The sequence below is a fragment of the Malus sylvestris genome, chromosome 5 (genome assembly GCF_916048215.2).
Source record: "Malus sylvestris chromosome 5, drMalSylv7.2, whole genome shotgun sequence".
Taxonomy (NCBI): Eukaryota; Viridiplantae; Streptophyta; class Magnoliopsida; order Rosales; family Rosaceae; genus Malus; species Malus sylvestris.
In genome coordinates, this window is record NC_062264.1 from 30,430,233 (window position 1) to 30,441,886 (window position 11,654).

General features: G+C 37.0%; 1 protein-coding gene and 1 pseudogene across 1 annotated transcript; both read right to left on the reverse strand.

Annotated features, from left to right (window-relative positions):
* Nucleotides 1-5,027: 5,027 nt before the first annotated feature.
* Nucleotides 5,028-7,236, reverse strand: LOC126624185 (pentatricopeptide repeat-containing protein At5g48910-like). Its single transcript, XM_050293224.1, has one exon. The coding sequence runs from the start codon at nucleotides 7,118-7,120 to the stop codon at nucleotides 5,132-5,134; it is 1,989 nt and encodes a 662-aa protein (XP_050149181.1). The 5' UTR covers nucleotides 7,121-7,236; the 3' UTR covers nucleotides 5,028-5,131.
* A 1,082-nt stretch (nucleotides 7,237-8,318) lies between these two features.
* Nucleotides 8,319-9,051, reverse strand: LOC126624190 (uncharacterized; annotated as a pseudogene).
* Nucleotides 9,052-11,654: the final 2,603 nt, after the last annotated feature.

Here is an 11,654-nt window from a genome sequence, read left to right on the forward strand (position 1 = left end):
CAACAGTGTTGACTATGAGTGATCTCCTACTCTATTATGTATAGGGGCCTTTGATTTGATATCACGTCCGTACTATGTCAATTATCCACCGTTGGATTGGTGCATAAAGTTTCAATTTTTAGCGGGTTAATTTTGTGATTGGGCCCCAATACTTTTGAGGTTTTTGTCACTTTGATCCTTCATATTTTTTTGTTCTCAAATTGGTCCTAGACTTTTGTATGTTTGTTCTTTTTTTTGACAATGACATGGTATAACATTTATAACAAAATAATAGCGTTTCTTAACTGTTTGATTTGTTACAATATTATAGAATCCTCTTGCATTATTGTCCATAATGAGTACTGCACTTTCACTGAGATTTGCATATTTAATACGATGCGTTTAATACAGACAAAAATGTGACTTTCGTTATAAAAAGTTTAGATAAGAAGATCTGATCATTCTTGAGGTGCAATTAATCTCCAATGCAAAGACTCAAATTCTAGACTAGGTGGATTTATATATTTTGATCTTCTTTAATGCAAAGAGTTTTAAGAATTAAGCCTTTGTATTGGAGGAGAAAACATTGAACTCAAAACCCATATTTGAGTTTTAACAATTTGGTTATGTGCATTGGAGATGACTAGACTCAAATATTTTTTTTTAATAACAATTTTTCTGATTGGCGTGGGATCCTCATTGGACTCAAATCTCATATCGAAATCCATATTTGTGTATTGACTTCGTTGGAGACTTATATATGAGTTTTAAGTCTCCGGTGCATTGGAGAACCTTAGACTCATATATAAGATTTGAGTCCAAATTTGTAGGTGCAATGGAGATGCTCTTGAAAATATCCATTTACTTTGACAAAATGTCCTCTAGCTACTGACATGTGACCAGTTATGCCCGTGTGTAGTAATACAACAGACCAAACTAAACTAAACCAAACCAAAACAATGGATTTGGTTCTTAGTTTTTTATTAATGGGTGTTAAACAATAATATCTACACATCTATTTTTACATGTGTCTAAATTTAATGCTACGTTGATTTGTTGTTGATCCAAACATAGTTTCTTGTTGACATATTCGGCCGTGGTTGGTTCCAACCAAAAAAGCAACTATTTTTTTTTAAGGTAATAAGAATTTATTAAGAAACTATCAAGGACATACATGGTACATGGGCCATGCATCTCGAACGTAACCAATATGTCACACATGCTAAAACAACTCTACACAAATTCACAATTACAAACTCATCATAAAACCCTAAAATTCCCCAACCACCATGAAGAGTCATATCTAACCAAAAAAAAAGATAACAACATTTCGAGTTGTAGAACCACCGCAGCAGCATCACGAGGAAAATGTTGCACCACCTCTGATGGTCTTGCAATTGTCAGTAAAGAAACACTACAACAAATGTCGACTTTCCTCCTTATAGTCCTTTCCCACGCACAAAAACCAAAACCAAAACAAAAACCAACCTTTGCTCTAAACAATAGCCACTGCTTAAAGATCTGAGTTTGATCCGTAAGTCATAACCATCACAAAAGCTCTTTTCAACATAGTGTCACGAAAACCCTTTTTGCCACATGAAAAGAGTGACCACAGCCAGAAAAGAGACACAAAAAAAACAGAAAAGGAAATAGAAGAAAGAGATCAAGAGAGATTGTCGCCGACCGTAAGGCCAACGACCATGGTCATCAACTAGGGGATTTTTCGTTTAGGTAGCGGCCAAAGTTTTGATTACAAAATTCATAAAAGACCAACTAAACTTAGTATTGTCTACCGTTAGGCCAGTCAAAATATTTTTATAAAAGTTATAACAACATTCTTTTTATCTTTTTGTACATTCATATTTAATTAAGTTCGTTATTACTTATGTTACTATATTGTCCTCATTTAACACAATTTAGAAGTGAATAAGAAAGTGAAAAAAGAAAAAAAAAATGAAAGGCCAAAGTGAAACTGACACTAAAGTTGAAGGACCAAAATTAACTAACTTTCACCAGAAACTCATTCAGTCTGATAGTAGCACGACAAACAGAACACTCCTCAGTCCTCACTCTGTTCAATAAATTATTGGGGTTCGCTTTTTGATGTTTAATTTGTGTTCTGCGCGGTGCACGCCCACCTTTGGAATTGGATTTAATTTAAACTCATTGGGTTGCACCAACTGTTGCTTTTAAAGGCACAGGTAGGTGCAGGTGTACTAAAGTTACTGTGGCCCTTAACCTAGAGACGTACACGTGTCTATGTATTTGATTTTTACTGGGACTTGGATTTTCTGCCCTTTCAATTCGGTGCCCTCTCCGTGCCCTCCTATTTGGGTGGTCACGGTTAAGCCACGTCAATATTTTATATTTCTATTTTTTTTTATCTTATTATTTTTATAAAAAATAATATAAAATGTTAGCATGAATTAACCGTGACCACACAAAACAGGAGGGCACAGAAAGAGCACCAAAATGGGAGGGCAGAGAATCTAAGTCCTTTTTACTGACCGAAAGGTTGGAGATCGAGAGTGAGTGTCGGTTTTGATGGTGTTCCACACGCCGCATCCTGTGGGTCCGCATGCTTGTGGTTGACAGGTTGTGAGTCAGATTTTACAAAGCAAAAGTTTACAAGTGGAAGATAAAAGCATGGAGTTGGATAAAGAGGGTGTTAAAGGTGATGCTCGCATGTGGTGAGTTCCACCATTCCATCATGTGGGTCACAATTTAGTATTGATTTTTTTACATATGAGGAGTCATTTGTATTTCTAGATTATGTCAAATGGTTAAGACTATAAATGAGCTCTTGCACTCGAATTTGAAGTTCTCGTATATTAGAGTAATTTAGTCTAGCTATTAGAACTTGTCAAAAACAAAAGAGAAATGACTCTGCGAACCAATATTCATTTATGGTCATTAGGTTTTTTATTTTCTTAAATAAATTAAAAGACGAAAATAAACATATGTGTGTGTAAGATGAGAAAAATGGTGTGTGAGAACTATTTCTCACATAAAAAACATGTCACAGTTTGATATCTTTGAAGAATTTTTCCCAGTTAACGAGTTATTTTTTTCCGCAAGTTAGAATATAATTTATATGTAGAGAGAAATTTTTTTTTATTATTTTTTTTATTTTTTAACGGAGCCAAATAGGCCTTTTAGAATATATAGTTGAATATACTAGGTTGAAGGTTTCATTTGATAAAAAATCATATACAGGAGGAATGCTAGCTATTTTTTTTATTTACCTTCTCATTTGCAGCTTTTTCGTTCATCTTTTGACATGTGGAATACACTTACATGTTAAACTAGAAAGTTAATGTTATGAAATTGTGCATTTTTACTTACATTCTCAAGTAGTAGTATTGCTCACCACCCAATTTATTATTATTGAATAAGTTTAAATTTTGAAATTTGTGACTACCCACTACGCAAATCTCGAAATTTAAACTCATAAAACGATAATAAATATAGTGGTGAGCATCATCATCGCTTGAGAGTGGTGGGCAAATATATTCCCTTTCTTTATTAGACATGAAGTGGAAGTTAATTCCATACATCCAATGACGCTCTATGAATCATGCAGCCAACCCTACTTAGTGGGATAAAATTTCATTGTTAGTGGTGTTGCTGTTGTTATTAGACATGAAGTGGAAATTAATTTCAAGAAATAATGTTCAAATTAATGACTAGGGAAATAAAGATTTCATGGGATTGATTTCTGTTCATACTCACGCGTCACGCCAGCAATCTGAAATTGATTGTTCCCTTGGTTGCATGTTTTTCATCATCAATCCCTCGTCTAATTGGACGAATCTCTCTTTTTGTTTTAAGATAATTAATCAAGTTCATCAGCAGCTGTTTGTTAAGCATGGTGGTAACACACTGATTGCTTCTTTTGGTTTTCCTCTTTAGGTTTGAAGTAACTTTTAATTTTGGTCACGAGGTTTTAATTTTTTTTTATAGGCTTAAAGGTTAAAATGATCTCTGTGATTTTCTCTATCTTTGGCCAAATTGGTCTATGTGTTTACATCTATTAGCTAATTCAAGACAATCCATTAAAAGATCATTAAAATTGACATGTGTTAGGCACGTGAGAGGACAAAAGTGTAATTTACGTACACCCACTAAATAGATACGATGTATTCTATAGAAATTGACGCTTCGTTCAACTCACTTCAGTATTATGCAATTTAGGACATGTCAATTTCAATTGTCTTTTAACAGATTGTCTTGAATTGGCTAACAGATGTAAACATAAGGACCAATTTGGCCAAATTGAAAACACAATGACTAAATTGGTCGATACAATAAAACACAAAGACCATTTTGACGTTTAAGCATTTTTTATATTACACCCTGAAGTTAGTTTACACCATCTATCTATTTAAATGTTTAATACTCCATTAAATTGAAATTTTTTTTTCAACATGATGCAAAATGTATCTGACACGTTTATTCATATAAGAATTACATGCTTATTATGTCATCAATTTAATAAATGATTAAACAATCAATCCTACCAAAAATATAAATTAATACAATTTTAATACATGCCGTAAAACGAGAAAAATTGAAACTTCATGGCTTTTTAAAAAAGCCCCCCCAAACCTCAAGGATGCAAAATGTAATTGGCCTCCCCAAAGTACATAAATCATGCATTCCTCCAATTTAAATTTTAAATGTTGACTATTCATAAGTAGATCCAGATGATTACCATGATCTTTCTTGTTTCCCCCAATTTGAATTGCTTAATCATTCTGTTTAATACCTTTGGCTTTTGGCTGGAAGTCAAAGTGCTTATGAAAAAAAGCCTTTTTGGTCAATGGATGCATGCGATGCTACTTACCTCAAGATTTTGGGTTTGTTACCTTCATGTTGATATGTCTAGCTCTTGAAGCAAAAGTGTTAAAAGTTAAGGCAGCAGGAAAATTATCACACACTCTTCCTCTTCTTCCTTTTAATTTTCTTTTGTTGGAAATGAGTGCATGATAACTATTTTGAAGTGCAAATAGCAGCTCCTGCTCCCGACAATGAGTACGCACGTAGACTTCTTAAACGATGTCATACATAACAATATTGTACATTCATCACATAACACAATGGTTAACTTAGGAGAAGACTCTGAATACAATTGAATTGATAATGGAGGCATTTACCAGTAATCCTTGCAAGAGCATAAACCATTTTCAAAGTGGTGGAAGCGCTTGCGATCCCTGACAACAATCTTGCGTTTATAAATTTTCGAGATCAACTTTATCGAAGAGTGACAATCTTCACATATGCGTAGATTCTTAACAATTCGAAGCGTGGTTTGAGCGGCTGTACTGATTAAGCCAAAGGCAGTTGCAATCTTTTCGCTGTGATAACGTAAAGCACTTTGTTTTTCTTCTTCATCCATGTTGAGCAACACTTGTGTGGTGTTAGGCCTATGACCTTCCAAGCTCAGTTTTTCGGAAATTTCCTCCAACATTGAATGGATTTCTCCGGCTCTAGGATGAGATTCGTCTTCCACCACAAACTCGTGAATTGCTCCATCAAGCTCAATCGAACTACCTCCCGGGTCTTTCCTAATGTCCATATCTTTCATCCGCAATCTCACCTTTGCTACTTCCTCCCAATTTCCCAGAGAAGCATACATGTTCGAGAGAGCAATGTAGGATCCACTATCACGAGGAGCCAAGTCCATTAAAATCTCTGCCACACGTTTACCCATATCGATGTTCCCTTGCATCTTGCAAGCACCGAGTAGCGCCTTCCATGTAACATCATCTGGCTGAATTGGCATGTTCAGTATAAGCTCTTCGGTTTCTTCTAACAATCCGGCACGACCTAATAAATCAACCATACAACCATAATGCTCGATTCTAGGTTCTAAGCCGACTACATTAACCATATGGTTGAAGAATGATCTCCCCTTCTCCACCAAACCGGCATGGCTACAAGCACTCAAGATACCAATGTATGTTACATCACTAGGCACCACACCAGCTCGTTCCATCTTCGAAAAATAATCTAGTGCATCCTCAACACGACCGTGCATAGCAAGTCCACTAATTATGGCATTCCAAGTTATCACATTCCTTTTAGGCAGTTGCTCAAAAACTACGAGTGCCTTCTCAAAGCTCCCACACTTACTGTACATATCCACCAAAGCAGAACCAAGCACATCATCAATCCCGATTCCATTCTTGTTGGCATACAAATGTATCCACTTCCCTAGTTCAAGTGCACCAAGCCGTGATATCGCTGGCAAGACACTAACCAAAGTCACATAATTTGGACACACATTCCCAATCTGCATATCCCGGAACATTTCCACAGCCTCCTTAAAAAACCCGTTTTGCGCGTACCCGGATATCATCGCATTCCAGGACACCACACTTCTGTGAGGCATTTTATCAAACAGCTCCCTTGCAGCTCTAAAATCCCCAACTCTCACGTACCCATCAACAATCACATTCCACAAAACCACATTGCCCTCTTGCTTCCTTCCATTCAAAACACCAAAATCCCCAACACTCCTAGAAAACAACAAATTTGCATCCTCCATAACCTCACACATTACATACATCCTCACCAGATTGCTCACAACAAACCCATCACTTTCCAATCCAAACTTCACAGCCATGCCATGAACACACTTACCCACCTCAAGATTCCCCATTTTTGCACAGGCTTTCAGCACTGAAGGGAAGGTGAACTTATTGGGTCCCACAGAACCATCAGCAACCATTTGAGAAAAGAAGAAGAGGGCATCGAGCGAGTGGTCGTTAACAGAGCTCTCTGCGAGAGCTCTGATGATTGTGTTCCAGGAAAAGTAATTGGGTTTCTCCATCTGGGTGAAAACAGAACGGGCGCATTGGATACTGCGGTGGGTCGAGAGGGCGTAGAAGCGGAGGATTTCGGCGGCGGCGAGGGGGTCGTGGATTTGGCGGGTTTTGATAAAGTGGGCGTGGACTTGGCGCAGGTCTCTGATGGTTTTGCATGATGTGATTTGTGGGAAGAGAGAAGATGGGTGAGAGGACGGTGGAGTTGTGGGGTTGCAGACAGTGGAGGTCATGGCGGAGCTGGGAATGTTTGGTGAAGGGGAAAGAGTTTGAGCTCTCAGCTCTGTGGGATTTGGATAACACAGTATCTTCATGAAGCTTACCAAGTTTAAGAATATGCTTTAAGCTAGAAATTATTTAGCGGTTAGTGATATCCACGCTCTTATATTTATTTATTACATATTCATTTTAATTATTAGCCATTGATCTAATTCAATTTATTCAATCTGACAGCTGAAAATTATGATGGATGTGTGAAAAATAAAAATAAGATCAGTTTGATAAAAAAGGCAGAAGCATAGTGGTTTGGGATCCGAGGTCTTTGCGAAGCGGCGATAGGTGTGAGTACTAGGGTTTTGCAAGGAGGAAGGGGGAGGGTAAGGAATATTGGTACATATAATTGGCATTCGGTGAAAATAGAAGGTGGGGATTTGGAAAGAGATTGGGGTGACAAATTTGGGGTTAGTAGGAAAAGATATTATGAAAGGGAGGCCATGATTTAAGGACATACGTGGTTTGAATAAGATGATGAATGTCCAAGTAAGGCTGGGCACGGGCGGGGTCAGGATGGGTACAACAAATTTTAATAGGGGTGTGCTATCCACACACCCTTTTTTACTTCTCACACACCCCTTGTTAATTTATGTCCGTTGATCTTCTTCAATTCATCCGATCCGACGACCGAAAACTAAAAATGTGTAGGAGAAGTAAAAAGGGGTGTGTGGATATTACACCCCTTTTAATAAAGGAACCGGACCTAACCCGGCCCATTTCAGGTTCGGGCCAGGTCCTCTCTTTTTTTCCTTCTTTTTTTTTTGGAAAAAAAAAACGAAATTTTTACAGCAGCAAAGATTCACATAATACAGATTTTGCAGTTTTACAACACATCCAAACATAACAAAGTCCAACATTCAAGTCCATAGATTAACATTACATCCAAAATAACAGCATTACATTGTCCAACATCGTTTGATACATTAAATCCGAGACATTCAAAATAACATCCGAGACATCTAAAGATCAAATCAACTTACAAAATATCCGAGAGTCCGAGACATCCAAATTCCGAAGTCCAAAATCAAATAATCCAAAATAACATAAACATGACATCCGCAATAAATTGCAAATTAGCATCCGAAATCACATCCAACGTCCAAGTTCCAACAACATTCCTCATTGAATCTGTAAGGAAAAATAAAATATAAACATGATATTTTTAACGTCCTCATATCATCCTCATTGAATTATTGAACTTTAAAGTTTATTCATTTGAGTTTAAAATATTACCACAATTCATTTTCCTTTATTCGTTCGAGTTGTTTGAGGAGCTTCAATTTCAGGAACACTTGGTGAGAGAGTTGAACTTGTAGATATAGTATTTGTTTTTCTTCTTTTATATTCTACAACAAAGAACAAAATAAGCACGTTAATTGTAAATGAATAGAAGACAACAATTAATATAAACCAAACTATACAAAACAAAATAATTACCTTCTTCACACTCTTGATAAAATTCAAGCTCGACCGGACTTGCTTCATACTCAATGTTGCTAATTTGTTCACTTCTTAACCAGTTTTGGAGGCATATCAATGACTCCACTGTTTGAGGAATGAGAAATTATCTAAAATGATCAATTACTCTCTTTCCTGCACTAAATGCACTCTCACTAGTAACTGTTGACATTTGAATTGGCAACACATCCTTTGCTATCAAAGCAAGTGTGGGATATGTGCTCCTCCCTTTCAATTTCCACCATTTCAAAACGTCAAATGGTTGACCATGTGGTACTTTCTCTAGCGTGTCAAGGAGAGACCAATCCACCTTATGTGCAAGCGCAATATCCTCGGTGTCTTCTAGTTTCTTCTTCCAAACATTCATCATTTGACTAAATATCATTGGATTTTCTGTTGGTACACTAGAATGTGATTGTTTTACCCTTGAAAAAGTAGTGTTAACAACTAAATCTTATTTACCCTTTTGTTGTGTTTGTGAACCAAAAGCTTGTTGAGCATATTCATCACACATTGCCTTCAACAATGTCTTCACTTCATTTCTTTTCTGTTGAATCTCTTATTCAAGAAGCTGTAATTGCTTTTTACACAAGTGTATGTAGTGCCTCAATTTGAACCTTGGGTCTAAGACAAGGGTAACTACAAATATTTGATTAAGGGACTCAATTGAACCAAAATATTTTCGATATTTGGCTCTCATCGTCATTGCCATATCACATAGCACCAACTGCATAGTTCATCCAGTTTGCATATATTCAGGCAAAATAAACTTTTCAATCTTGTTCTCCATAGCAATGACATCATGAACAGTTGTATTAGATGTGAGATACTTACTTGCACTAACTTTCAAAGTTACAAGATAGAAGACTTTCAAAAATTCCACAAACACTTATACACCATCCCAATCTTCCTCCTCAGGTGGTCTAACCTTACTTTTACTCGCCACTTCTTCTCCTTCATCATTAAGTACTTTGTCACTGAAATAGCTCGAGTATATATTGGCTTCATCATCTTCGTACATCCTTTCAAATGTCTTTTTAAACTTTAAGCAAAATTCTAGCATCATGTATATGCTATTCCACCTAATAGGCACATCCATAACAACTAGACCCCACTATCCAACTTCTCATTCTCCACACATTTCTTGAAATAACTAAGCCTTCGGGGACTTGATTTCACAAACCGCACAACATTTCTAAGAGCATCCACACTTGTATCTAATCTTTTCAACCTATCTTTCACTACCAAGTTGACAATTTGAGCTAAGCACCTCACATATATAAACTTGCCATTCATAATAATTTTACTATTATTACGAACAACATACTCCATTGCCACCTTATTAGCTGATGCGTTGTCAACTGAGATACACATCACCTTTTCAATCTCCCACTCAAACAAACATTCCTTAATCAACTTCCCTATTTCTTTGCCTTCATGATGAAATCAAACAAAAGTTTAGAATCCTTTTGTGCATATTCCATTCATCATCCACAAAATGAACGGTTAGCACAATGTAGTTCAAATTTTTTACACTTGTCCATGTATCAGTAATCAATCTAACTCACACTTGTCCATGTATCAGTAATCAATCTAACTCTATGCTTGTGTATCTTCTTTTTTAACTGATCTTTCATGGTCTCATACATATTGAATAACTACCTCATAATAGTTCTTCGAGATGGAACATGTAATCTAGGTTGAACTTTGCACATCATCTGCCTAAACCCCCCACTTTCCACAACACTAAGAGGTACCTCATCGATCACAATATACTTAACAATACCTTCCACACTTTCTTCTTGGCTCCACCTTTTAGCAACAAGCATGCTTTTAACGTTCCTAGAAGGTCCAAACTGCCTAGAACCTTTTGCAACTCATCAGTTGGTTTATACATCTTACAATGTTTATTGATATGTTTGATGTAAGTACTAGTTCCACCCCACTAGTATCACATGCAAAAAAGGTGTTACAATGGTTACACTTAGCCCTCAATGCTTGTACCTCCACCATCTTTTTCTTTCCATCATTTTCTACTTCTTGTAGTTCCAAGATGATAGATTTACTGACATGATCACAAACCTAATATCTCTCAGAAGAAGATTTCTTTAGTGAAGTTATTATAGTTGGTTGTTTTGTCTTTGGAATAGTTGGTGCTTTTCTTTTTTTGAAGGATGAGGGTTTTGAGGGAGGCATTGATGATTTTGACTATTCGGGTTGTGTTGGTTATGGAGTATGTTTATACCATACTTAGGGCCTCCGTATTTAGACCTCGTATAAATACTCGGGGGACTTAAATGTAATTATGTAATAAATGAAGGGGCAAATATGTAATAAGTGAAGAGCCCTTATTCTATAAAAGGACCCCTCACTCTCCTCATGAAGGGAGGCCAATTCCTAGGCCATGAGGATCCTCACACTCTATCCCTCACAATCCTCTCATAAATACAATATCAGTGTGGACGTAGCCTAAACATTGGGGTGAACCACGATATATCTTGTGTTATTTACATTTCTTGCAGATTCACAGTTGGATTTACTTTGTTCCAAGACCCCTCCGGTTTTGTGCATCAACATTTGGCACCGTCAGTGGGAATCGAGACAAAAAACTATGTTGGTTCTCTTTCATTTTTTCACCTCCACCGTGAATCTGCAAAATCTGCAAAAACCCAACAACCAAAAGCTTTCCCGGAAAAATCCAGAAACAGAAAAGATCTAAATCTCTCTCTCTCTTCTTCTTTTTCTCTCTTTCTCTCACTCTCCTTTCTCTTTGATAGATATCGCATCCGTCAGGTGTCATCACCTCTCTCTCTCCAAATTCCAAGCCCTGATTTAATTTCCAAAAATTTTGGTAATTTATGTGTATTTTTCAAATGAAGAGATGGTTGTTTCGATGGTCTCAGCCGTGAGTGGCGGTACTGCTTCACCTCTGAGACCAAGCATTTCATGAAAGCCCGGCTCGCCAGCCGCCTCGCGCGCTCTATGGAAGCTGAAAACGACTGCGTTTGGAAAAACCTAGAAAGCAGAAAATCCGGTAGCCGTGAGAGTCGTTTGCCGGTACTTCACCGTCATCACCGCCGTCAGCTGTACAGGGCTCCTTCCCTCATCTCCCATGGA

What these genes read in the sequence shown, in the direction of transcription:
- LOC126624185 (XM_050293224.1), bottom strand. Translation starts at nt 7,120, where the DNA reads ATGAAGATACTGTGTTATCCAAATCCCACAGAGCTGAGAGCTCAAACT.